Source organism: Aspergillus alliaceus (assembly GCF_009176365.1).
Source record: "Aspergillus alliaceus strain CBS 536.65 unplaced genomic scaffold BDW43scaffold_17, whole genome shotgun sequence".
Lineage (NCBI taxonomy): Eukaryota > Fungi > Ascomycota > Eurotiomycetes > Eurotiales > Aspergillaceae > Aspergillus > Aspergillus alliaceus.
Genome location: NW_022474700.1, coordinates 389,221 through 414,136, shown reverse-complemented (window position 1 = coordinate 414,136; position 24,916 = coordinate 389,221). Strand labels below are relative to the sequence as shown.

Genomic DNA, 24,916 nt, shown 5'->3' with positions numbered 1-24,916 from the left:
AGAGGCTGAATTGAGACCCGGGCTGTGTACAAGGGAGGAGGGTCTATACAGTTCGTCTGCCAGGAGGTAGTGACCCACTTGGACGATGACCTGAAAGAGCGGAGGAAATGTTTTCTCATACCAAGGTCGTTCAGTGTTCGGTCAGTTTAGACAATGCTTGGCCTTCAATATTGAGTTAGTTAGCTAGACTACTATGTAGTTCGGAAACCCTCACTTCATTGTCTTGATTATCCCAACGCCAGAAATGCCACTCAAGCAGCTAGCAATCGCATTCACGTCCCTCCGTAGAGCCTTGGCACATTCCCTTCCAGACAAGCCTATCCAGGCCGCTAAAGCGAGATTCCAAGGGGTGTGGATTGTTTTACGAAGACTTAGAATATCTCGCCAAAGGAAAAGGACCTGCATGTGAGTCTACTTGCATGGTATCGCCGAAGAGGCAGGGGAAATTTGCGAGCGTAATGGCCTGCAAATGACCGGAACGCAACGATTCCAGTTTTATGAGGGCCAAACAGATCCAGCTCAAACCCGAGAGATAGGTTTTGGTTCAATTTAGTTAGAATCCCAGGCACTGACCCCTTCCAACTTTCAATCTCCCGGTTGTGCAGGCAACAGAAGCACCCCTCAGAGGTCTTCATTTCGAAGGATGGATGTTAATTAGCATCAATCTTACTATAACATCAAGCATACCTCATCGGCATAATAGAAGCAATTATTGCTTCATGTCAGCGGGAAATGCTAACGGTCATAACTTCTATTAAGTGAGTCTTTATCGCCGTCAAGGACTGGTGCTTCCGAGATACCTGACTTGCTTTTGGTGGGATGATAGATAATATTTACCTCAGACGTCCAGGTAGTCTATAAATTTCCTGAATGAGAATCTGTTCAGCAAGTCACGGCGTTGTTCAGTTGTAAGTGTATGACTTCAAGACTGCTGTTAGTGAATGTCAACAGATGATATTCGCTACAATTATACGACCCCTTTGTTTATATGCGCACATATCACTATCCCAAGCCGGGCTTCCACACATTGATTGGTAAACCTTTGCTATTATTCAATAGACTAGTCTATAGACAGACCACCATTTCCTTTCTACTGCGATGGCTTCATGTCCATATGATTAGTCATCCTTATATAAATGTCTTTTTCCTGTTCCCACAATACAACAGCTTATGACCACGATGTTCGAGACAATGGCATCCTTTTTATGAAGTTTATACCAGTGACAGCTGGCACTATATAAAAGGCCATTATACTACCAAGGTCCCACTGTCTGCCATGATCCCTGTGAGGTCATGAGGTTCATTATTATGCGCTGTTGAGTACTGCGATAGAAGTCTCCAATTTACACCTACACTTCCCATCTCCCCGACAATATTGTGACCCACCTGACTGACTGATTCACGGGCTGTGAGCAGTCCCTAGGGCTAAATTTTCTTTGTACCTAGATACCTTCTCCATCAGCTGAGATTCAGAGCCCCGATTCAAGTGAGCGAAACCAGATCTGGCGGCTACTAACCCAGTCAGTCAGGGCAAACACTCAATGCCATTACACACGGCTGCAAAGCTTCCTTGTTGGGCGAGGGAAGTGGTGGTTTTGGTTCAGCATGAAGCTATAAGGCATCAAGTAACTTCATAAGCGATATGCGGTTGAAACACAGTCTCATGGGGGCGCAAGTCCTAAGCCAGACTATAATTGAAGTTAAAACTGTTTTCGGCCTCTCCAATGTCCTAGTATTGGTAGTGCAAACTTAGAGTTCTTCCTCAACTCATGCAGTGTTTTGTTCTTATACATCAATTTATCACAGTTATTTTGGTTAAATGTCTTATCTTTGTATCCTGCAGGGTGGATTGCCGGGTCTCGTGAATATAATCCACTGTTTCCTCCAATGCTTTCCTCGCTACCCATGATAGCAGGTTCTCTCTTCTTTTCTGTGTATCTTTCAACAAGGGGCCAATATTCACACAAGAAAGTGACTGACGACAGGAGCCTTCCACCCTGAAGGCTGCGAATCTCTGCATGACTGATATCGAGTTTCCTCCAGAAGATTGTCCGGTCCACAGTTGTGCATTGAAATAATAGCTATCTAGTTGGGAATTGGTGACTTAGCTGCGCAATTCGATTTGTCTTGGCGATACAAGATATGCCATTTCTTGACCATCTATTGCAGATCTGCTCCAGGCTACCTTCCTCGAGTCTTCGTCATAGTTATATGCTTTATCCGTGCGCCTCAGGGCCACATCATATAAAATGTATATGACTTGCGATGTGTACAGCATTCAATAGCACGGACCGGACCGGAACATGACAAGTCGTTTGCCGTGATGTGCATATGTTCTAGGCTCGTGCATACCCTGCATTATTCCTAGTATGCAGATCTTTAGCTAGGACCCATTCTGACAAATTCTTGCAAATCGGTCGTATCGCAGTTCCAATTCCACGTCATACCCTCTCTCGCATCCATAGAGTCATAGACTATTGGTTGGATGCGTGAATCTGTGCGCAGGCAACTGTACTACATGAATTTTGAAGCCTTGCTCAGTGGAGAAATTGTTCACTGGGGCGGTAATTACTCAGCTATTGCATGCCGGTACCTCTATTGAAACTTGGCTAGAGCAATGGTAGGGTCATTTAGATATGGCCAGGATGTCCCAAATTGGAAAGACATGCAGCAATGATCTACAAGTTTCACCGAATGATAATAGACTGTGATGCCCTGCTGCGGGGTTCATTCTGCCTATTCTTACCTCAATACAGTACAGTACAGTATAGTACACCTTCCAATACACGGAACAACCTCTTTCCAAGTTCCTTTCTTGAGTCTGTCATAAACACAACAACCATACCGTATCCCATAATCAGTAAACCCGGGTATTTTCTCTTACATCCCAAATATATACAAACCCAATCACACCCTACTAACATATAACATATAACATATAACATACATAATCAAAGCGCACAGCGCCTCCTCGCCCCCAAAAGCGACCTCACGCACGGCCAGTCCTCCATACACTTAGTCTTCTCCAACCCCTCTTCAATCGAATACTCCTCAGTGGACCACCGCCCCTCCAAATCCCCCTTCCCCTTACCTTTCCCCTTGCATGCAACCCACCCCTCCCCTTCACTCGACACACCCTCACACCCCCTCCCCCTCAACTGAAGCTTAATATGCTCCTCCGCAATAAACGCCGCCCAATTGGAATCAAACACCCCCTCGCGATGCGGCCACTCCCTTAGCAGCCTAATCGCCCGCCACCGCAGACTGTAATCGGGACACCCCATGGCGATAATATACAGCGGGGGCGTGACCCCCATGTCGAGGGTGTAGTTCGGCCGTTCAGGGAACTTGAACATGACGTCTTCGACTAAGAGGAGATTCGCCCTATATTCGGGCTGATATGTGGCTAGCAGGCTCTCGTCGCGGATAAGAGCGGTGCGGATGGAGAGGGAGGTAGTGTGGCGGAAGATATTGATCATGTCGGCGCCCATTTGGTCTTTGCGGGGCAAGCGGGGGTAGGCGGTGGCGGTGAAGGCATCGAAGGTGGATGAGAAGTGGGAGATTTCGGAGAGGAGGGATTGTTGCTCTGCGTGCATGTACTTGTAGGAGAGGGAGACTTCCTTGGGCGACATGGACCAGGATTTCATGAGGAAATTGAAGGCGCGGCTGAGGAGGGGTTCGGCGGCGCGGCGGGCGTCGCGGAGGGAGGTGAATAACGGGGGATCGGAGTGGAGGTAGTCGGAGAGTTCGTTTTCGATGCGGAGGATGGAGCCGCCGGTTTTGAAGTTCGCGGCCTGGATGTCCAGTTGGGCGAATGCGGCGACCAGGCATTCTTCGACGGCGGATTCGTGCGAACTCCAGGTGACGAGTTGGCGTTGGGCTTTGAGCTCTTTGAGGATTCGGAGCCCGCCTTCGAGGTGTTGGAAGGCGTCGTCGTAGCGGCCACGGAGGAGTTCTATGAGCACGAAGAGGAGGCAGCAGAGGAGCATAACCTGGCGCAGGCGGGGGTCTTGGGAATAGTGCCGTTCGTTGAGGATGGCGTAGGCCCGGCCGGCTTGTTCCATGGTGAATCGGTGCCAGGTGTTGTAGAGCTCCTGGCCCGGCAGGGGCATGCCGTGCATCTCGACGTCCTGGTGGATGGCGCTCAGGGCCACGGCGGCGTGGTAGACCGCGGGCTCGGTATAGCTCATCTGGAGGATCAGCTTGTCCCAGAGCGTGGAGTTGAAGAAGCTCGACAAGGTGGGAATGGTGTAGTACTGAAAGTAGGAGAAACAGCGGAGCTCGTCAGTGTTGGTAATCCAGCGAATGCCGCCGCCGACCTCCGGGAGCAACTTGGCCCAGGGCGTCTTCCTTTTGTTCGTTCGACATGGCGGCGGGAGTCGCTGGAGGTCATAGCCCTCACAGGCGCGACCACTCGACGTGCAGTTTCTACAGGCCCCAGGCGCTTCGTCGCACTTGACATGGCGGGCTCTGCGATCGTTAATATAACGCGGACAATCGCAGTGGGGTTCTACACTCACCGACACGTCCGACATCCCGTACGAGACCTTTTGTTAATATATTTACGGTGTCGCATGATTTCCATGAATATTGACGGGGGATTTTGTAGTAGCCAAGCAGGGAATCATAGTTTTGATTGTTTTATACGGTGGGGGGGGGGGTTCGTCTGGGGCTGGAGAGGAGGCGGAGTCCGGCGTAAGCACTAGTCTATACCCTAACTCCGTCTAGGTTTTTGGGTCGAACGTGGCTGTTATTGTGGATTCTTAACGACACGAAGAGGAGACTATATAATAGAAGTGTGGGATCCCGTCCAGGAACGCATGGACTTCTTTTTCTATCTGCGACCAAAAGGTTAAAAAGCCGCGTGTCATAATGACTCCTCGACTTGGCTGTCCCGCAGCTTGCTAGCCATGCGAACGGACCCTCGGTAGTCTCGGCGCGCGTTCCTTGGGTTGCATTGCTCAGCCAGAACGTAGGGCTGAACACCGGACTTGACCGATGCCCGTCGCCAATAGCATCGTTTCTATACCTTGAATAAGCTTTCTGTCAGTTTCTTCTCTTTATTTGTAATCCAAGTGGTCGTGGTTGGTCACTCTTACCCGTTCCCGATCACCGGAAGTAACGGACCTTCTCCAACATCGGCGTTTCCGATTCATTCAAATATAAACCACCTCGTGTTGCATGACATCCCGGTTTAACGAACCTAACAGGCATCCTATCGTCCGGCATATCCGACGGTGTTTTGTGTCACGGTTCCGCAAAGGAAGATATACAGCGCATCTTGGGCAAACTCGCTATCCGCGGTGTGTTGAATATTCCACCACCAAAAGCCACCCGGAAATAATGCAGCTCGAGACAGGCCTAGAATTCGTACTCCCCGTGCGCTTCAAACCATTTCGCTCAGCTTTACCGCCTGTAGACCATCTATTAGATCAAAAGATTTAGGTCCAGTAAAATAGTCATCGAAACATGAAATTATAAGAAATATACACGGAAAGTCATCATCGTCACTAATTCTATAGGAACCATCGGAAATCAGGACAGCTAGGACCCTCCCTCAACCTTTCGGTCGGGACATCCAGCGCGCGCAAGGTAATCCCTTGCGCGCGATCCCTCCGCTTATTATCCATCATCATCCAAAATCCCAGAAGGAGGGTGAAAGCAATCCCAGCCCCTCCAAACGAAGCCGTCGTGATCAGCGCGGGAAGATATTTGGGCGCATCCTGGTTGCGGAAGATATTCGAACTGACCACGCCCATCAGATTGGCCAATGGCACCGCGATACTAGTCAGGACGACTCGTTTGCCTTCACTGGCGATATTATTGTTGTACCACACGTCCAACAGCACCGACGGGGCCGAGGTGCCCCATGTCATCATGAAGGAGGCGAAGTACGCGACATTGATGTTCCGCAAGGGGTCGATAGCGACGTAGATGACCATGCCCAGGAAGGTGAAGAGGAATCCGAGAGCGATGAAGGGGAACCGCCAGCGTGTCCAGTCGCTGCAGAAGGCAAGAATAAGGAGCATCACGGCACCCGAGACGTTGGGGGCAACAGTGTACAGATTCGTCTTGACGGTACCGTACCCGAGCCGGCCGATAATTTGGGGCAGGAACAGCTGCACGGACTGGAGAGGGACACCGAGGCAGACCTGAATGGCCAGGATGGCCCAGCTCGTCGGGTGTTTGAAGATGCGCAATGCGTCGCGAATGTTGAGCTTTTCGTTCACCACGGCCGAACTGTCGAGCTGCATCCGTGTGAAGGCCAATGCCTTCTCAGCTTCGGTGAGGAAACCAGCCTCCGAGGCTGAGCGAGGGAGGTACCAGAGTACAAAAGCGGCGAAGAGGATGGTCGCCGCGCCTTCAATCAGGAAGAGATACCGCCAGGGAGCGAGGGGGCCAGAGTGGATGCGGAAAACACCGAAGGCGAGAAGTCCGGAGAAAGCAGATGCAATGCTCTGTGCCGCGTAGAAGATTGCCAGGCGTCTGGCTAATTCCCCTCGACGGTAGAATCTGAGGACAGTCCTGTTAGCCCTGATAGTCTACCTAGTAGCGGTAACCGGCGCAGCACTCACGTTGTCAGGTAATAAATCACCAGCGGGAAGAAGGCACTCTCCGACATGCCAAGGAACCATCTGATCGCCAAAAGGCCGCCAAAATTATAAACGGTGACCACTAGGAGAGTGCACAGCCCGAAGGTAAGCATCATACAGGGCAATACAAGGTTCGGGCCGTACATCTTGCCCAAGATACCCAGGAATGGGGCGGTCAAGACATATGGAACGAAGAAGATGCTGAGGATGATATTATATTGGTCGCCGTGGAGCTTGAGAGTATCTGTTGAGAATCCATCAGCAAAATATTGACGATAATTTAATACCCAGCAGTCGTACCCTCCAGACCCGCTGTCTTTGCGTTCCCCAGGTTAGATTTATCCAAGCTGTTGAACAGGTACATGATCGCTAGGACGGGAAGAATGCGAAAGTCGAACTTCCGGACGAGACCTCGTTCCGCACATGCATCGATCGAGTCAGTGATGACCACATGTGTCCCCGTATCATCTTTGCCATGCTCCAATGAGGGCTTGGTCGTGGGATCCTCTGGTGATTTTGAACTGTCCATGGTTGGGAAAGTCGGAGTGAATCCTTGAAGTTGGAGAATGATGCAAAGAAGAATGTACCTGGGTCATTGATATATGTTCCATAGGTAGCAGCTCAATAGATAGGCATTCTCCTCGAGCCGAGTCTACTCTTATCCCCTACGATGAGGGCCAAGACCGATATTGCCTGCTCGGGAGGATTAGGGTTTGACGCCTCCTACTCCGGAGAGACAATCAAGCGATAAGATAGCGGAAGGATTACCTCCGGCCAATTAGAGGCCCGTCCCTGCTTATCAGGATAGACGCTGAAAGATCCGATCGGTCAATGAATGAGGTAAAGTGTCCAACTACCGACATCCAAGGCTCCTTATCATGATGCCGAAAGTCCACAGCGCGGGGAATAGTATCAAATGCCATGAACAATGGTATCGAATAATGAAAAAAAAAAAAGGTCCACACTTGATTAGGTAGACCCACAATTGGCCATGTATCTTCTGTTCTCCGCGTATTCGGAATTAATCTCCAACCCTACCATATCGTCTACTGAATACCTTTTCCCCGGCGAGCGTGATACATCTTTATTGAGTATGAATATGTTGCGATTTGGCCCACAGTTGGGTCACTAGATGACTAGTTTCCAACCGCAATCGCATTCCTTTGGAAGAGACTCCCTTGCGTCCTCAGTGTCCCCTGGCTAGCAACCCCATCCTTCTGCCGTATGGCTACGGGCTCCTTGCGGCCTTGCGAAGGTTTCTCTCCCCAACCGCCTCCCCCAGGGGTCAGGATGACAATCCGATCCCCTGGTTGAAATCGAGCCGTTTGTCTGGGACCTAGTGCAACTTTGCGAGTGGATCCCGTTATTGGGTCTTTCCGAATCCAAACGTTCTCTCCCCGCTGGCCCTCCTGTCCGCCCGCCATGCCATATGGTGCAGTGACGCGTCGGTCCGACAAGATCGATACCTGAAGCGGAATCCGGAATTCGATATCGCGGACACACCCATCCCCGCCGCGATGGAGACCAGCACCACCGCTTCCCCGACGAATGGAGAATTCATGCAGGATAACCGGATATCGCTTTTCCAAGATCTCGGGGTCGGTAATACGGGTGTTGGTGATGTGGGTATGCACACCACTGGTACCGTCCCAATGCGGCCCAGCTCCTGCGCCGCCGGCGATGGTCTCGTAGTATCCAAATCCCTTGACGACCTTCCCCGTAACAGGATCTGTGCCTCCGTAGCCGAAGGTTAGGTTATTCATTGTTCCCTGGGAGGCAGCTGCAGCCTTGAAGGCTTTCAAGATGAGATCCGCTATTTTGGAGGACGTCTCCGTGGTGCATCCGACCGTCGCAGCTGTAATAGAGGGCGACAAAATAGTACCTTCGGGACAGACCACCTGAATTGGAGCTAAGCAACCTTGGTTGAGGGGTATATCAGCAGATATCATCGATCGGAGACAATACTAGCAATAGTCAGTAGGGTTATATTATATTATTTCTTCACACGCGGACGCCTACCATGATGGCGGAATGTAGGCAGGCTTGAGGCGAATTCAGGTTCCCTGAATGCTCCGGCCCGGTTCCAGTGAAGTCAAAGACGCTGTTCCCCGTTTCCTTGTCAATCGTGACACGTAGGTGGAAGGGAATGCCATCGTCGTTCCTCTCATCTGCTTCCAGCACGCCATCTTCATACTGTTGAGCGAAGCCTTTGAGGAGGTCCCGGACGGCCTGTGAGGCGTTCTCCTGGATTGCCTTCATGTAGAACTCGACGACGGGCCACGTAAATTCTTTAATGAGGGCTTGAATTAATTGGATACCCTTTTGATTCGACGCCACAGCCGCCTTCAGATCTGCGATGTTGTCGCTCAGGGTGCGGGTCCCGCTACAGCCTGGATACGTGCCGGGAATTTCGTAGAGGTGCTTGATCAACCCCGGTTCATCGAAGATACCTTCATTAACAAGCTTGAAAGACTCGATTGCTGCACCTTCTTGCCAAAGCTCGGTCGAATTGGGTGGCATGGAGCCTGGTGCAATTCCGCCCACATCAGCATGGTGACCGCGGTTCGCCACGTAAAACAAGATCGCGGATGGGTTCTCATCGTCGTCAAATACGGGCGTTAGTGTAGTAATATCCGGTAGATGAGTGCCACCAGCAGCCGGATGATTGCTGATGATAACATCGCCCGGGTTGAGATCACCTGGTGGATACCTCTCGATTTGAGCCGTCACGGCTGTGCTCATGGAGCCAAGGTGGCCGGGGATGTGAGGCGCATTAGCTACAAGCCCACCATCGGCGGAGAAAATAGCGCAAGAATAGTCCAATCGCTCTTTGATATTGACAGATATTGAGGTTTTCTCCATCGTGTGGCCCATCTGCTCAGCCACGGTCATAAACCGATGACTGAACACACTAAGCTGGACAGGGTCCACCGTATTGGTTGAAAGCTGCTCCTGGTCAACACTTCCCACTTCCAGAATGACATGTTCCGGCAGTATGATGGCTTTGCTCGCATGATCGATGACAATCGTCTGGGTTTCATCGATAACCATAGCCGGTCCATTGATGCGAGTGCCCGGATTCAGTCGATCCAAGGTATAAACATTCGTGTCTGCCCATCCGTAAATGTCAAAGAACACTTTCCGTGTAAATGCAGGAAAGGGCGACTGTATTGAGCGATCGTCTAACTTGTTCAGTTCCTTGAACGGGCTAGAAATATTCACAATTCGAGACTTTCCAACACTCCGCACGCGAATATCATCAATCAATATGTCTCGGGATTGGGAAAAGCCAAACTCCTGCGCGTGCCGCGCATTGAAAGCCAACCCAAACTCAGACAGTTGCTCTGGCCTGCGAATCATTAGAGTCGTGTCACTGCCTTGGTATTTCATGTTCAGGTAGCATTCGTGTACAATAGATTCATTACGAAAGCCCTGTATTTTCAAAGCCTCCACGCCCTTCGTGGAGATTGAATCCAACCGGGCCTGAAGCTCAGGCAAAATGTCTTCCGCGAATATCCACGCCGCAGGCTCCTGGTTCTCTACTACCACATCAGCAAGGGCCATCCCATACGCAGACAGGATACTCGAATAGCGTGGAATGATCGCTTTCTGGATGCCAAGATCCCGGGCAATAAAGACAGCATGTTGTCCCCCAGCACCTCCAAAGCATCCAAGATTATGGCTAGCAGCGCTGTACCCTCGGCCCTCGCTGAGCTTTCGAATCGGCCTTGCCATTGTTGCATTCGCGATGGCCAGGAAACCCAATGCCAGGGTCTCTGGGGTAAAGTCTTCCCCGCCTTCTTTTTCCCCATTAATGACATCTGTGAGAGCGGCAAACTTCTCCTTCACGATATTCAAATCGAGAGGTTTTGGGAAATAGTCAGGAATAATACGTCCAAGGATCAAATTAGCATCAGTCACAGTCAGTGGTCCACCATTTCCATAGCATGCCGGGCCCGGGTTTGCGCCGGCACTGCTTGGTCCAACCTTGAGCAAACCACTTTCCCAAGTCAAGATAGACCCACCTCCTGCTGCCACGGTGTTTATATCCAGTTGAGGCGTTTGGATTGTGACCTCCGCGATAGTATTTTCGAAAATATGCTCCAGAGCACCGGAGTACCGAGCCACATCGGTGCTGGTTCCACCCATGTCAAACCCCAGTACTGGTCTGCCCTCCTCCGCATCATAACATGTCCTTGAGAGGCCTATAACTCCCCCGGCAGGTCCACTAAGTACTCCTCGAAGACCGGAAGAGTTTTTCCAGGTAGCCAGGCCACCATCTGACTGACTAATAAGTACCTTGTTTGCATTCTCATCATCCAAGCTACCCTTAAATCCCTTCCGGAAATCTTCAAGATAAGAGGCGGTCATCGGGGTGAGATATGCGTCTGCCACAGCTGACTGGCTCCGAGGGACAAATTTCGCCATTGACTGGAGAACGGACGAGGCCGAGACTTTGAAGCCCATTTCTTCTGCCAGCTTTGCCACCTGGTGCTCATGCTCCGGGTATGTGTACGCATGCATGAAACCAATAGCCAGGTTCCGATATCCTTGTGATTGCAATGCTTCTAGCTGAGAGCGAACAACTTCAAGGTCTGGAGTTTTCAATATCCTGACCACTTCGCCTGTCAGGCCGACTACCAAATTGGCATCAGACGTAGTGTCAATAGGCTTAGGCTCAGGATCTTCACTATATCCTTCTATAGTGACGCGCTCGTCAACTTCAACCACATTCTCGTAGAGTTGCTTGAGACGTCGCACCGAGAGGTCAAAAATATTGGGTCGGGCCTGGTTGCCGATCACAAGGGAGTCGCGGAACCCTTTTGTAACCATGAAGGCAACGCGATCACCCTTCCGCTCGAGAAGAGCGTTCGTAGCCACTGTCGTCCCCATTCTGATGGATTCCACAGGCGAGAGGTCGAGCAGAGACCCCTTCGATATCTTCGTACCGTTTGCGATTTCTAAGATCCGTCGGATACATTCTGTTGGCGCATCATCGTACTCATCCGGTGATACGGAGAGAACTTTGAATACTACATGGCCTTGGCGGCCAGGTATATCCGCCCAGGCATCTGTAAAGGTTCCACCTCGGTCGATAGCAATGCGGATTCCATTCTTCATCATCTTGGGGGTTGTTCGGGGGTAGAAAAGAGAATTGTAGTTAGAGGACTCCACGACAGTAAATTCAGGGACAGGTACATCATCTTAAATACGATTGTCGATAGACTAATCCACCGTCATACTGTTTCATATCAGGATGCGGGGTTATGGCGATGAGTGATCGATAACGCGGAGAGATAAATTGATAATCACGGGCAAGTCACTGACCTGTCGGGCGGGGAATCAGTGAAGTGGGCGCGGGTCGAATAGCCGTCTCTCGGCCTTAATTCCGGGCTTTGTGCCCCCCGCATGCAGTGAGAAGTGATAGACATCCTTCTCAAACCAGAAAACATACATGCCTGTCGTATGTTCTAACCGGAAGGTACGCTAAGGTGTGAAAAGGAATACGATGAAGACGCACAAGCGCGCACGGAGGCTATTCGCTGCGTAAGCCGCATTCTAATACAGATGATAGTCAAGAAACTAAACAGGAGCCATGCCATCAATGTCATACACATAAGGTTAAATGCTCGGCTTGTCGCTCTTGCATCCAAGCATGAAAAAAACAATGAGTGTGTATTTCCTACAAGGGAAATGAAAGGCATCATATCAGAGCGCAATCACGTACCTCGTTGTGGCATACATATCTGATCGAACGCAGTGGCTTGCGGTCTACGTCGTTGTCTTCGGGGTGATCGGAATAGCAGGTTATATATTCAACCTTTACCGGCGGTTTTGCTTCTCAATACTCTGAAGGCATGCGTAACCGTATTCGCGTTGTCGATATATATAACCATATATAACCAGGCCATCAGATAGGTTGGGTGAACATGGTGGTGTGATCCAACGTTAAGCTTTCCACCAACATCCACACTCTCGACACCTTTCCCTCATCCTGACATGATTCCATGAGAGTCTGGACGGATTTAGATTCGCATTATCGAATCAGTGGCTGCTGTGGTACCACTTACACAGCAATTCCCCGGAACCTTAAACGCAGTCGCACCACCACGGGTGTACATCGTACGTCGTCGTCGTCGTAGTAGTAGTAGTAAGGTATCTCCAGAGGTTTGATTGACTGTTCCGGTATGTGTATATAGTCAACAGAGTACTTACTAGTAATGAATGCAAATCAATGCTTGTTTGTCTCTCCCAATCAGGTGACCGTATATCCCAAAGGAGAAATGCCCCCGATTTCACATGCCATGACATCATCATCAACAATTGCAAAAACCGAAACGTCATCTTTCCTTGCTGGTAAAATTCGATAAATTTATAAACATTCTTATATTCTGATACTCTTCTTGATTCTTCCTTCCCAGATCCAATCCCTCGTCTCATATCCCATAACACAACCAAAATGGAAGATCCTGGTTTGTCCCACCCTCATCCTTCCCATATATCAAGCTAACACATACATCTCCACAGTCTCCGAAATCCCCACGGTGATCCAACACCTCACGCAGTTCCCTCCAGCCCTACAATCCCAAACCATCGACCAGTTCTTCACCCCCAATGCCTCTTTCGTGCACCCCTTCTGCCGAGTCCAACATTTCCGCGGTAGTCGCTGGGTGATCCAAAAGATCTACCAATGGTATAAAGTGATGTCCCCGCGCATCGAAATGAATATCCATTCCGTTGGTTTGTCTCCCATCTCTTCCTATATATATATATATACATACACATAAGAAAGGGAGGAGAAAAGCTAATAATAAACAAAAAAAAGCCTACGACCCCAAAACCCTAACACTCTACGTAACAATGTCCCAAATCTTCACGATCTGGATCGTCCCCTTCCACGTCGCGCCAGTGAAAATGACAATCGTCTTGGATCTAACCACCGATCCCTCGGGTAACTCCATCACCTCTTCATCGCGGACTAAATCCAATTCCAACCATCAAGGCAAAGAAACAGCATCCTACGCCGACGTGGTCGCCAACGGCCCCGATGCCGATCTCAAAGTCACAAACGGGCATCGCAAACTCTACTACATCGCCAAACAGGAGGATCTGTACCAGACGTCGGAATTTATCAAGTTCGTGCTGCCGCATGTCGGGCACTGGATTATCTTAGCGGTTCATTTGTTCGCGACAGTGTTCTGCGTGCTGGGGGCGATTTTGTTTTGGCCGTTTATGTGGATGGAGGAGCAGGGCTGGATTCCCGGGGTGGTGTTACGGGGCGGGAATATTGTGTATGATATTGGGTGGAAGAAGGGGGATATCGGGAAAGAGACTTGATTCTTAAGTGTTCTATTTTTTTTTTTTCTTTTGGTTTTCTTTTTTAAATCTTCTTTTGTATGTATATCTAAAGATTGAGGAATATGGGTGTACATATCCTGCAGTGTCTTATCTACCGGGGAATAAATGGTGCTTTCATTGGAGGAATCTTGCATATGCGCCGGACCAACATCACTGCGGCAGTGACCACGGCGACGTGGTGTTCATCGCAAGGCTGTCTCTGTACCCTCCAATTAGAGATCATGACCCTGTTTGCTCTGGCGGCCATGGTCAGATAATAGCCAATAAATATGTCCAAGGCTGGGATCCCTGACTCGTAGTAGAACTGAACACATAGGAACTCTCCCCACCCACGCAGAATGAGGTGGCAGCTCTGTAGCCTGGGCTGGAGGATTTGCTAGAGAGAGAAGGCTGTGCTGGGCCAGGTTTCATGAATTAGTGAACCAGCGCGAAGTGACTGGATCAAGAAAACTGGAAGGCTCGCTGGTGGGGGGCGTAACGCCGCAATGGCGAATTCACAGTCTCCATGCAAAAGCAGTGAATGCAGTTGATTAACCGCCTGCAACAGCCTTCCACTGCTTTCTGTCAACCAAGTCGGGGCTATATATCCGGTAATATCCTGTTCGCCTATTTTCCACTTAGTGTCCACAGACGTGAATACATACTCCTCGTGACCTACAGCAACTGTCAACGCAGATATCAAGATACTGTCCCTCACACTGTTTGCAGCTAGGTTACCCTCTGTCTGCATATGAAAGCAACCTACAGTCCATATTGCGTAGTGCAGAATCATATCACCCTACTGGGGGATCAGTAACATGGTATCTGGAAAGTAAGCAAGCAGAATTCATGCCAAGATCTATATCAGACCACAACGCTAATCGTATCTGCTTCGCAGGATCTGTTTTGATTTCGCTCGAACTGGGTCCTGCAAGTTCAAGAACTGCCGATATTCTCATGTCGTCGACCAGTCAAAACCTGCAGGGAAAGGGAGAGAGTCGAGATCTAGCGCGCGAGGACAACAAACCCATGCTGCCAACAACAACTTTGACGATCTGACCGCGTGGAAGCGAAAGGCCCCCAATAGCCTGTTACTGATTAGACCGTTAGGTGGAGAGTTGGGCCCGTTCTTCTCTACAGCCAGAAGACTGATCGATGTCGACGACGATAGCACGGCCCAAGAAGTCATACAATGTCTTTCCCAAGAAGGGGGTCTCCACCGAATCCAGGAACTGATCCAACGTCACTATACTCAGATACCAAGCACCACCAAGCAAGATATGTTCGGGAAACAGTTCCTCCCTTTCCTAGAGTTAATCACCCATCACAAAGTCCTCGCCTCGTTGGTGATGGAACAATTCGTCGTGAAGATTTACAACTACATCTTTGGCCCAGCCGGCAACCGGGCAGAGCCGTTCCTGAATTTTCTTGCCGACATTGTGCAACTGGAAGTAGAACAGCGCGATGAGGCGACATCAACCCATCTAGAACTATCGCTCCTAGTGTTCTGCAAAATCATCGAACTGAACTCGACCGCATTCATCCAGGAACATCTGAAGCCGGCAGCCAGGCGGTTTCATGATTTATTCATGGTTCTTCACCCTTCGCAGACCGCCGGTCCCCTTGACCGGTCCCGCCATCACCTGGAGGTACTCCAACGGCGCCTGGAGATTGGGAGCTCCTTGACACCCTTGCTAGGAAACTCGAGGCCACTTCCATCTCGACAGGCTCCGGTCGCCTTCATCACTCCGAAGGATCCTCCGGGCGGCCGTCACAACAACGATCATGCAGATATTTGCCGAATTAGAATCATGCCCACATTCCAGGAAATCCTAAGCGCCCGCTCGGAGTACCTCCCCGGGAAAGACCCGCAGCAGTGGCATATCGGTGGTCTCGCCGGTCTTTTGGACCGTAATTTCCGGCTCTTACGAGAAGACACGGTCGGTCAGCTCCGAGACGTAATCCACGCTGAGCTAAGGCCGAGCACCCTAGGGGGGGCACAGAAGAGCCAGGTGAGAACGAATGTATATCAGAACGTCAAAGTGCAGGGCTTAGATTTCGATCGTTGGGTGGGGCTACAATTTGTCGCCCAGTTTGCGCAACCGTTGAATGTCAGAGCCATGTCGAAGGACCAACGTAAAGATTGGTGGGAGCTATCGAAAAGGCTCCAACCCAGTGCTCTCGTTTGCCTCACTGATCCCCGAGGGTTTGCTATCTTTTGTACGGTCGCCGGATCCGAGCGACCCAGGGCTGATGCGAGGCAAGAGCGTCGACAGAGGAAGGCCGCATCACTTTGGGGCGATGCAAGTATATCGTCTGTAATCATGGAGCTAGTGGAACCGACAGAGGAAAATCGGCAGTATATTTTAGATTGCCACAAGCCACGGAATGGCAGATGCTCCCTGTCGCTGATCGAGTTTCCTGGGATTCTACTTCCATCCTTCCAACCAACACTTAAGGCCCTTCAAGCAATGAAGAAGGCCGCAGATCTTCCCATGTCCGAGTTCCTCGCCCCGGACGAGACGTACTCTGGCATGGTTGACATGCCGCCCCCGAAGTACGCGACAGGGCAAGGATTTAGTTTCAACTTACAATGTCTCATGAAGGACCGATCGGACCTCTTGATATCCCCGTCACAGGCTGTTGACTTAAGAAAGCTCCAAGAGCAGTCGACATTAGATGACGCGCAGGCACAGGCTCTTGTCCAGACCCTGCAGCGAAAAATAGGGTTAATTCAAGGCCCGCCAGGGACGGGCAAGAGCTATACCGGAGTAGCCCTAATCAAAGTCCTTCTGGCCAACAAGGCAAGGGTAAAATCGCGACTTGGGCCGATTATATGTGTCTGCTACACAAATCATGCGCTCGATCAGCTGCTGGAAGACCTACTGGACGATAAGGTCACTACACAAATCATCCGCATTGGCGCACAATCGAAATCAGTAATACTACAGCCTCTCAATCTCAGAAATGTCGTTCAGCAAGTTGACAAGACAAGGTTGGAGAAGCAAGAGCGGTGGAAACTGCATGTAGCGTTCGAGAATCACGAGAAGGAGTTCGATGCTCTCCGACTAGATGCAATAGGCACCGATAAAAGCTTAGAGTTTCATCTGAAACGACACCATATGCTGCATTATAATCAACTATTTCGCAAGGATGAAAATGACTTTCAGAAGGTTCACGCTACCCGCCGTAAAGGTAATGCTATACAGGCGTGGGTCAAATCTGGTCAGGCCATCAAAGGTCAGCCACGTGGCGTGGAAAGCCTTGAGCAGGCCCATTTAGATACCATGACAGCGAAAGAACGCAGGATATTATACGAGCATTGGATCAAGGAGAGTAGACAAGACCTTCATACTCAGGCTCACACAATTTTGACTGAACACCAAGAACATAAAGCGTCTTTTGATAAAATCCGAGATGAACTCGATCTTCGATGCCTGCGCAACGCCGATGTTATCGGAGTCACGACGACTGGCCTAGCCCGCAATCTGAACATGCTGCGCAGATTGCAATCGAAAGTAATCATGTGTGAGGAGGCCGGCGAGGTCCTGGAAGCCCATCTACTCACCTCTCTCTTGCCATCGGCCGAACATATCATCCTGATCGGAGACCATCAGCAGCTCCGACCTCAGATACAAAACTATGGTCTTTCGCGGGAGAACAGGACAGGGCAACAGTACTCCTTGGACCGCTCTCTGTTCGAACGGCTTGTAGAGCCGGATGATGACATTGGTATAAGGATTCCATTCTCTACATTGGAAACCCAACGACGGATGCATCCCTCAATTGCACAGCTGGTGCGAGATACTTTGTATCCTCGCCTGCAAGATGCACTATCGGTCAGTGAGTACCCAGAAGTTGCAGGGATGCGAAAGAGGCTTTTCTGGCTTGACCACCGGCGGCCTGAAGGCAACGCGTCAATTCAGGATGCCATGGCAACATCCCACTGGAATGACCATGAAATCGACCTGACGCTTGCCCTGGTGAACCATCTTCTCTGCCAGGGAGAATACGAAGCTGGCGACATAGCCGTTTTGACCCCATACCTTGGCCAGCTTCACCGGATGAGGCGTAAACTAAGCCAATCATTCACAATCACCCTGGGGGAAAGAGACCAAGATGACCTCGACAAGGCGGGCTTCGCAGAGGATGAGAAACAGACGAGACCAAGCGCAGTTTCCAGATCAACTCTCCTGCAGGCCCTGAGGGTCGCAACTATTGACAATTTCCAGGGTGAGGAAGCAAAGGTGGTCGTCATTTCACTGGTGAGAAGCAACAGTCAAAATCGATGTGGTTTCCTGCGCACACCGAACCGCATCAATGTCTTGCTTTCACGCGCACAACATGGCATGTATATCATCGGTAACTCTGAAACCTCACGAGGTGTAGAAATGTGGCATCAGGTTCTCAACATTCTTGAAGAACATGAAAATATCGGCACTAGTTTAGACCTTAGATGCCCTCGTCACCCCTCTACCCCTATCTCCGTTTCACAGCCGGATGACTTTGTCCAGTTTTCGCCTGAAGGTGGTTGCAGTCTGCAGTGCGGTAAGCGATTACAGTGCGGTCATCCGTGTAAGCAGAAATGCCATTCGGACATACTTCACCAGGCGGTTTACTGTCCAGAACCATGTCTGCGCCCGCAGAAAGGGTGCTCCCACCCCTGTCCCAGATTATGTGGGGATTTATGTCCGAAAAGATGCGACATCATGGTGTTCGACACGGGTCGGATCCTACCTTGCGGTCATTCAATGGCCAGTCTTCCTTGTTGGCAGGCGCAAGATCTCAACCTTGTTCAATGTCCCACGCACGTCAAGAAACATATTCCTAACTGCAACCATGAAGTGGTGATCGCCTGTCACATAGATGTCACCGGCCCCAACTACAAATGTATGCGCCAGTGCTATGCTGCTTTACCCTGCGGCCACAACTGCAGGCGCCAATGCCATCAGTGCATGGCTGTGACAGACGAGGGTATCAATATCGATCACGAGCAATGTAAGCAAAGGTGTGACCGTCTCTATTCTACATGTGCCCATACCTGCGCGGCAGAGTGTCACGGTGATACACCGTGCCCTCCATGTGAGGCTCCCTGTGACGTACAGTGCGGCCACTCCCGATGCTCTCAGAAATGTTCCGAGCCATGTGCTCCATGTGCAGTATCGAAATGCCTATCCGAATGTCCGCATAGCGCATGTTCCATGCCTTGTGCAGCGCCATGTGATCACATCCCTTGTTCTCGACGATGTGAGAAGATTCTACCATGCGGTCACCAATGCCCATCGTTGTGTGGCGAGCTCTGTCCAACGGAGAAATTTTGTCAAACCTGTGCAACTGACGAGATCAAAGACATTCCCGTTGACTTCATCTTAGGCGAAACGTATAGGGAGATCGATTTGAACGAGAATCCCTGCGTCTTTCCCCCATGTGGACATTTTCTGACGGTGGAGAGCATGGACGCTCAAATGGACCTGGGAAAGCATTATGTCATGAATGACGGGGGCCAGCCAGTCTCTATAGCCTCGTCTTCCGAGCCATTCTCCATCTCTGACGTCCGCAATTGTGCAACATGTCGAGGTTCGTTGCGAAGTGTGGCTCGGTATGGAAGACTAGTGAGGCGTGCCTTATTGGATGAAGCTACGAAGAAATTTATTCTATACGTGAATCAGACATACGTGCCAATGGCCCAAGCACTTACCCGGCTGTTAGCTCTTCTACCAGCCCACAAAGGGACGGCGGCAGCGAAAGTATCCCAAGTCGAAGTCACTTTAAAAATTGAAGGGCCACCTGATCACCAAGTCCGCCTAATGCACCAGCATCTCAGGAAGCATGATGGGACAAGATGGAAAGGCTTAATGTCCCTGCGGGAGCAGGTCACGAAGTATTACAAGACGGTCAAGGTGGAGGAGCAGCCATTTAACCAGGTACGCAACATGGTGGAAGATGCCCGTCGCCGTAAACGAAAAACGGGGCATTTTGAGTTCGATGAGAATGTGCTCCAGACCAAAGGCTGCGTCCAAGCCGCTGCCCTGTTACTCCGTCTAGATACGGCATTGCTTAGCGACTTCCTAGCATTATATAAACAAGCTCCTGGCGGATCCAACAAATGTACCCTGCAGCTTGACCTCCAGGCGAACCGAAAGGAAAGTGAAAAGCTCACCGCTATGGCTATCAACACACAACGAGTGCTGCAGCAGGTCGAGGGATATCTTTTCCGGGCTCAGCTGTGCGCCCTTGAGCGCCAAAACAGCACGCAGCCAGCTCGAGCAGAGGATCTTCTCAAAGAAGGCAATGAGTGCATTACACAAGCCCAAGTGCTCTGTGATGCCCACCCTGGACAAGTACGGGGGCTTTCTGAAGAAATCGAAGGCACTTTGAAGATGCTCCAAGGGGGGACATTTTACACACCAGTTACAAGCGAAGAAAGAATGGCTATTGTGGCCGCCATGGCGCGGGAATTTCGGGGGACTGGACATTGGTACCGTTGCGAGAACAACCACCCTTTCACCATTGGCGAATGCGGTGGTGCCATGCAAATTTCCACCTGTCCGGAGTGTGGTGCGCGTGTGGGTGGTCAACGCCACCAAACGGTAGCTGGAGTGACCCGCGCCAATGATCTGGAAGAGGACTTGGACCGACCAATGATCTAAAATTATGGTATGTAAGTATGTAATTCGGTGGTATGCAGCGTTCTACCGCTTTGCCCCCAAGCAGATGAAAAGCAGAGGTAGTTCAGAATAAAAGCAAAACCACCCGTGTCAACGAGAAGTTTATTCGCCTCCAGTGAAAGTCACAATATTAGAGAAGAACAAGGAGACCAAAAGCTAGGCCGTTTAGGTAATAGAGATGTACAAGGGTAAAAAAGAGAAACAGCGTTGACAATGACGGCGGTCATGGAAACACGCGAGCTAGATTGGAAAATCACCACGATATATTCACAAAGGCTTATATACCAACGGCTGCCGAACAAGGAGATGGAGGGAGGGGGGAAGAGAAAATAGAAAATTGGGGTCTTCCCACAGAGCAAGCATTATATCACCATTGACCACAGTTTCGTTAAAAGACAGGGGTATCAAAAAAGACAACACGGAGTGCTGCAACTATAAGCAATAAAACCCCGGGTTCAAATATAACAAAAGTATCACTGATATTCCAAAGTCATTCAAGCAGCATCACCCGTACGCCATCCATGCCCATCGTCGATGTAAGGTGATCCATCCAGTCTGTCGTCGGTGGTTTCCTGTACATGGGTGTGATCAACGACTCTACCACGAGCTTCGGCGATTGCGAGTCAGAGGATGTTGCAGGGCATTTCACAGGGCCTTCAGAGCTGGCCGGGCTCGAACAACCCCCAGAGAGAACATAGTTTTCCGAGTCGAGCGTTTTCCGCTGTGTCGGATCCATGGCGATGACCAATTGATTGAGAATCATTAGACCCGACCGAATGCCACTCGCGAAAAATGACGAGGAGCCGTCGAGGAAGAAGGGTGGAGAAGGACCAGTGAAGGTCTTCTGGGCGCCTTGACCAGCACGACGCATCGATATCGAAATACCAAGCTCCGTGTTGATCCCTCGAAGTGCCGCGCGGGTGGCTTGGACACCCTGCATGGCGCCCGGCTGAAGCTTAGTCCGTTCGTCCAATGGGAGGGCAAGTAACTCTCGCACTCGTTTTACATGCCCAGGGATCTGTAGGATCTCCAGAAAGCCACGGTCCACGACATCTGTAAACAAAGACGAATCGGGTAGCTTAGCATTATCCGCCGCGATCTCTTTATTAAGAACCTGCCACTCGGGCTCCTCCAAGAAGCATTCCTCACCGGAAATCAGAGCCTCTGTGACCAAGAAACTTCGATAAGCGAGGTACAAGGCGCGACCGAACCCATGAAGATGAGCCGACGGGCCACGGAGCTTCAACAGCATCCGGATTCCCGATGCATGTCTGAGCCACGAGTCCGCATCGGTACAGTGGTGTTTCTCATAGAGTGCGAGTAAGATAGCTGCTGCTAAGGTATCGTCCCATTTGGCCGTTGAGTAGTCGCTCAACATTCCGCGGAGGCTCTGCAAGGATCGGGTATACAACACTCTGGATTCGTCCAAGAGTCGCTGGTCATTGTGCATGGCAGCCGTGAAGGAGGTGTTGCAGGCACGAAGAGCCCAGTCGAAGCAAGAATTGGCTCTTCGCCTTCCCCCGACGTATTCTACCCAATTGACCGGCACCTGCGTTTCGGTTGATTTGTAATAACAGGGGAGGGATGAGAGGACAAAATTGGTAAATACTTGGGTTTGCAGGGCTGAGATGGCGGTGACGGACAGCGAATGCGACACCGTCTTGTCAATAAGAAAGGCAATCGGCTGATACTGGACAATGGACCGGCCCGATTCAGAAGGAAGGACGCCTTGAGCATCCGAGTCCGATTTGAGTTTGAGGCGTGAAGAAGGCTGCGGCGTCGACTGATATTTCTCCCGCAGGGCGGGGCCTTCATCGCGAAACTCGATCGCTCGCACAGGGCGCAAACAAGGCAATTTCAGGGTTTTGCATCGTGCGCAAGGGGCTCTGCCATCACACTACAACGAGGGGTTAGAGTGGTAGAAGCAAGCAAGGCAGATTGATCGGTCATTGTATCGTGGAGGAACAATGTGATGGATTGATGCCGGGCTCCACTTCTCTGCAAGGACCTCGATCTAGTTCTGATGAGCATTCGGATCTCGGGATCCTTCCAGTGTTGACGTGTGGGAACTGCGAGGGTCTGGGGATCCAGCGAGAGGGAATGTAATAGTAGTAGCCACAGTGACAGATTGATTGGTGCGGGAAGGAAAGGGAGTTCACAAGAACATGGTTCTTCCATAAAGGGGGGAGGGAGCACACGGACCTGAATGTGGACGTCAATGCAGCCTCGACAGCCGCGTGGTCGACCCATTAGATTAGCAAAGTCAGAGAGCCGTATTTGGACCCATCCGGAATCGGAAAGGGCGTTAGTCCCAAACGACTGATGCCGGAGTCTTCTTTCGTAATGGATTAATTGAGTAGCCTGGAGGTGAACAGAAAGGTGGAGTCATGATTGTTTGACTTAAGTGTGGAGACACCAGAAAGTAAAATGGTACCGTGACTGCGCTGTCTTACCAGGCAGACACCGGAGGTCTTTTGTATCATAGAAATATATAACAAACAAACAAACAAACATCGGTCTAAAAACTACATTGCAACAGGCTCCGTCATGCAAATGCCCGCAAACATTTCAACATATCAACATAATCGTCATCCAGAAGTCGTCCACCTCAGTAGAAGAAGAGTCTCATCCATCCATCCATCCATCCATCTCACTCCTTCTCCCCTCTTTTCCTGCAGAGTGAAAGCGCACAGATATGTCAATCAAAGTCGAAGGTGCCACCGGACAGGTTTAACTTTAAGTTTTCGAAGACAACGCCCCGCGAAGCATATATAGAACAATCAATGGGGACGGGAGGGAAAGAGTACAGAAGGAGGCAGTCCAGCCAGAAACCCATCGATATGGGACACTGGGCAGACAAGAACGCAAGCAGTAATGGGAATCCTAGACGCAAAAAGACCAGAAAGGAGATAATAGACACATGACGGGCGGGAAAGGTTACTTTCAAAAAGGAAGTAGAGGAAGAAAACCCCCCAAGAAAAGGGGGGATTCGCCGAGAGACAAGACTTAAAGGCCGTGGGAGAAGAAGGATAGAGGTGCGACCACCACCACCACCCACTTATACTAATCCATCGTACAAGGACAAGGCGCTCACGATCGTTTCGTCGCGCTTACTGCCCTCCTTGAACTCCTCCATGTCAAGGCTGCCATTCTCATCCTTGTCCATCATCCGGAAAATCTTGCGAACCCGCTTCTCTGGCGTATCCTCGTCTTCGGGGAGTTTCACCATCGAGCCAACCTAATCATCCGTCAGCCCGCGATCACAGGATCCATGGGCAGGAAACATACCATCTTGTAGATTGCCTCCACGATGGCGAGCATCTCATCATACGTGATCTTACCATCGCCATCGATGTCATACAACTGAAATGCCCAATCCAACTTGTCCTCCATCTTACCCCGAGATGTGACCGACAGTGCGCAAATGAACTCCTTGAAATCGATCATACCGCTATTATCCGAATCGAAAACGCGGAACACATAATTGGCGAACGATGACGGATCACCAAAGGGGAAGAATTGTCGGTAGATCTTTTGAAACTCCTCCTTGGTCAAGGTCCCCGAGGGGCAGTCCTTCAAGAATCCTATACCGGATGCCTCGGTCAATCCACACGTCCCTTGACATAGATCAAGGCAGACAGGCACACACCTTTATACCATTGCTGCAATTCCTTTTTGTCAAAATGAGTCGCTTTCTGGAGCTCGTCCAGCTGGGAGGGGGAAAGCTTCGACTGACTGCCCGGCCCATCGAGGTTAGCTCACACGGGCCATCAGATCACGGCATCGCGAAAAGAAAGGAACGGGAATCCGATCGCACGAGCAGAATGTGGCCGCACGAGACGATCTGGTCTCTAGGGCTATCGCTATCCTTCGGGACAAGCATGGCTTGCGCATGCGTTTGATGTGCATGGCTGTTGCCAATGTGGAGGAGGTGAATATGCAAAGCGACCGGAGAGCACAGCACTTACGATTTGCCCATCGTCACAACACGCACCTAAAGATGGCTCCCACTTTATTACCAAGATATCGTCTGTAAGGATTGCGAGTGCCTCGCTCTCAGATAGGGCCCCAATCTAGAATGCGCTGACGCGGGAAGTGCGAGATGCAGTTTGCGGAAGAGCGCGGGGTAAACGAGGTTTGGATTGATAAGATCGTGGGTCGCGTGGAGGGGTATTTAAGAGAACACGCGGGAGACCGAGCCAGTACAGGAAAACAAGCAGAATTGATCCGACTTTAAACCAGAGGGAAAGAACAAATGAAACTTTCCGATCGGCGAGATTTGGGTAATGGGAGAATAGATTTGAAACCGGGGGGGGG

The 24,916-nt window shown here is 50.5% G+C and overlaps 8 protein-coding genes across 8 annotated transcripts; 3 read left to right on the top strand and 5 right to left on the bottom strand.

Annotated features, from left to right (window-relative positions):
* Positions 1-2,939: 2,939 nt before the first annotated feature.
* Positions 2,940-5,050, bottom strand: BDW43DRAFT_60776 (Zn(II)2Cys6 transcription factor). The gene is made up of 2 exons (XM_032050295.1): positions 4,521-5,050; positions 2,940-4,470 (listed from the first exon to the last, which is right to left on the bottom strand). Exons 1-2 carry the CDS (start codon positions 4,583-4,585, stop codon positions 2,952-2,954), a joined length of 1,584 nt encoding a protein of 527 aa, XP_031901210.1. The 5' UTR covers positions 4,586-5,050; the 3' UTR covers positions 2,940-2,951.
* On the bottom strand, positions 5,051-7,239 carry BDW43DRAFT_60790 (putative MFS transporter). Its single transcript, XM_032050296.1, has 3 exons — positions 6,894-7,239; positions 6,576-6,837; positions 5,051-6,513 (listed from the first exon to the last, which is right to left on the bottom strand). Exons 1-3 carry the CDS (start codon positions 7,120-7,122, stop codon positions 5,517-5,519), a joined length of 1,488 nt encoding a protein of 495 aa, XP_031901209.1. The 5' UTR covers positions 7,123-7,239; the 3' UTR covers positions 5,051-5,516.
* A 383-nt stretch (positions 7,240-7,622) lies between these two features.
* On the bottom strand, positions 7,623-12,115 carry BDW43DRAFT_60755 (Hydantoinase B/oxoprolinase-domain-containing protein). The gene is made up of 3 exons (XM_032050294.1): positions 11,922-12,115; positions 8,613-11,835; positions 7,623-8,557 (listed from the first exon to the last, which is right to left on the bottom strand). The coding sequence occupies exons 2-3, from the start codon at positions 11,715-11,717 to the stop codon at positions 7,730-7,732; spliced, it is 3,933 nt and encodes a 1,310-aa protein (XP_031901208.1). The 5' UTR covers positions 11,718-11,835; positions 11,922-12,115; the 3' UTR covers positions 7,623-7,729.
* On the top strand, positions 12,109-12,759 carry BDW43DRAFT_273991 (uncharacterized protein). Its single transcript, XM_032041686.1, has 2 exons — positions 12,109-12,236; positions 12,322-12,759. The coding sequence occupies exons 1-2, from the start codon at positions 12,162-12,164 to the stop codon at positions 12,445-12,447; spliced, it is 201 nt and encodes a 66-aa protein (XP_031901207.1). The 5' UTR covers positions 12,109-12,161; the 3' UTR covers positions 12,448-12,759.
* A 23-nt stretch (positions 12,760-12,782) lies between these two features.
* On the top strand, positions 12,783-14,130 carry BDW43DRAFT_60576 (uncharacterized protein). Its single transcript, XM_032050292.1, has 4 exons — positions 12,783-12,933; positions 13,016-13,066; positions 13,122-13,334; positions 13,420-14,130. The coding sequence occupies exons 2-4, from the start codon at positions 13,054-13,056 to the stop codon at positions 13,929-13,931; spliced, it is 738 nt and encodes a 245-aa protein (XP_031901206.1). The 5' UTR covers positions 12,783-12,933; positions 13,016-13,053; the 3' UTR covers positions 13,932-14,130.
* Positions 14,131-14,437: 307 nt separating this feature from the next.
* On the top strand, positions 14,438-20,884 carry BDW43DRAFT_318929 (putative NF-X1 finger and helicase domain protein; the record flags this gene model as incomplete). The annotated part of the gene is made up of 5 exons (XM_032048789.1): positions 14,438-14,451; positions 14,830-16,702; positions 16,736-16,771; positions 16,802-17,104; positions 17,141-20,884. The coding sequence occupies 5 exons, from the start codon at positions 14,438-14,440 to the stop codon at positions 20,579-20,581; spliced, it is 5,667 nt and encodes a 1,888-aa protein (XP_031901205.1). The 3' UTR covers positions 20,582-20,884.
* BDW43DRAFT_60626 (uncharacterized protein) lies at positions 20,630-22,982 on the bottom strand. The gene is made up of 2 exons (XM_032050293.1): positions 22,802-22,982; positions 20,630-22,496 (listed from the first exon to the last, which is right to left on the bottom strand). Exons 1-2 carry the CDS (start codon positions 22,847-22,849, stop codon positions 21,090-21,092), a joined length of 1,455 nt encoding a protein of 484 aa, XP_031901204.1. The 5' UTR covers positions 22,850-22,982; the 3' UTR covers positions 20,630-21,089.
* On the bottom strand, positions 22,972-24,909 carry BDW43DRAFT_273959 (EF-hand domain-containing protein). Its single transcript, XM_032041685.1, has 4 exons — positions 24,568-24,909; positions 24,249-24,334; positions 23,888-24,183; positions 22,972-23,837 (listed from the first exon to the last, which is right to left on the bottom strand). Exons 1-4 carry the CDS (start codon positions 24,576-24,578, stop codon positions 23,658-23,660), a joined length of 573 nt encoding a protein of 190 aa, XP_031901203.1. The 5' UTR covers positions 24,579-24,909; the 3' UTR covers positions 22,972-23,657.
* Between the last annotated feature and the right edge of the window lie 7 nt (positions 24,910-24,916).

Coding starts and splice junctions, on each gene's coding strand:
- BDW43DRAFT_60776 (XM_032050295.1), bottom strand. CDS start 4,585: ATGGAAATCATGCGACACCGTAAATATATTAACAAAAGGTCTCGTACG. Junction 4,471..4,520: donor ACGGGATGTCGGACGTGTCG/GTGAGTGTAGAA, acceptor TAACGATCGCAG/AGCCCGCCATGTCAAGTGCG.
- BDW43DRAFT_60790 (XM_032050296.1), bottom strand. CDS start 7,122: ATGGACAGTTCAAAATCACCAGAGGATCCCACGACCAAGCCCTCATTG. Junction 6,838..6,893: donor AAAGACAGCGGGTCTGGAGG/GTACGACTGCTG, acceptor GATTCTCAACAG/ATACTCTCAAGCTCCACGGC. Junction 6,514..6,575: donor GTGATTTATTACCTGACAAC/GTGAGTGCTGCG, acceptor GACTGTCCTCAG/ATTCTACCGTCGAGGGGAAT.
- BDW43DRAFT_60755 (XM_032050294.1), bottom strand. CDS start 11,717: ATGATGAAGAATGGAATCCGCATTGCTATCGACCGAGGTGGAACCTTT. Junction 8,558..8,612: donor GCCTACATTCCGCCATCATG/GTAGGCGTCCGC, acceptor GACTATTGCTAG/TATTGTCTCCGATCGATGAT.
- BDW43DRAFT_273991 (XM_032041686.1), top strand. CDS start 12,162: ATGATAGTCAAGAAACTAAACAGGAGCCATGCCATCAATGTCATACAC. Junction 12,237..12,321: donor TAAATGCTCGGCTTGTCGCT/CTTGCATCCAAG, acceptor GCAATCACGTAC/CTCGTTGTGGCATACATATC.
- BDW43DRAFT_60576 (XM_032050292.1), top strand. Junction 13,335..13,419: donor AATGAATATCCATTCCGTTG/GTTTGTCTCCCA, acceptor AACAAAAAAAAG/CCTACGACCCCAAAACCCTA.
- BDW43DRAFT_60626 (XM_032050293.1), bottom strand. CDS start 22,849: ATGGGTCGACCACGCGGCTGTCGAGGCTGCATTGACGTCCACATTCAG. Junction 22,497..22,801: donor GCATTGACGTCCACATTCAG/GTCCGTGTGCTC, acceptor CCCTCGTTGTAG/TGTGATGGCAGAGCCCCTTG.
- BDW43DRAFT_273959 (XM_032041685.1), bottom strand. Junction 24,184..24,248: donor ATTGCAGCAATGGTATAAAG/GTGTGTGCCTGT, acceptor CATCCGGTATAG/GATTCTTGAAGGACTGCCCC. Junction 23,838..23,887: donor TGGAGGCAATCTACAAGATG/GTATGTTTCCTG, acceptor ACGGATGATTAG/GTTGGCTCGATGGTGAAACT.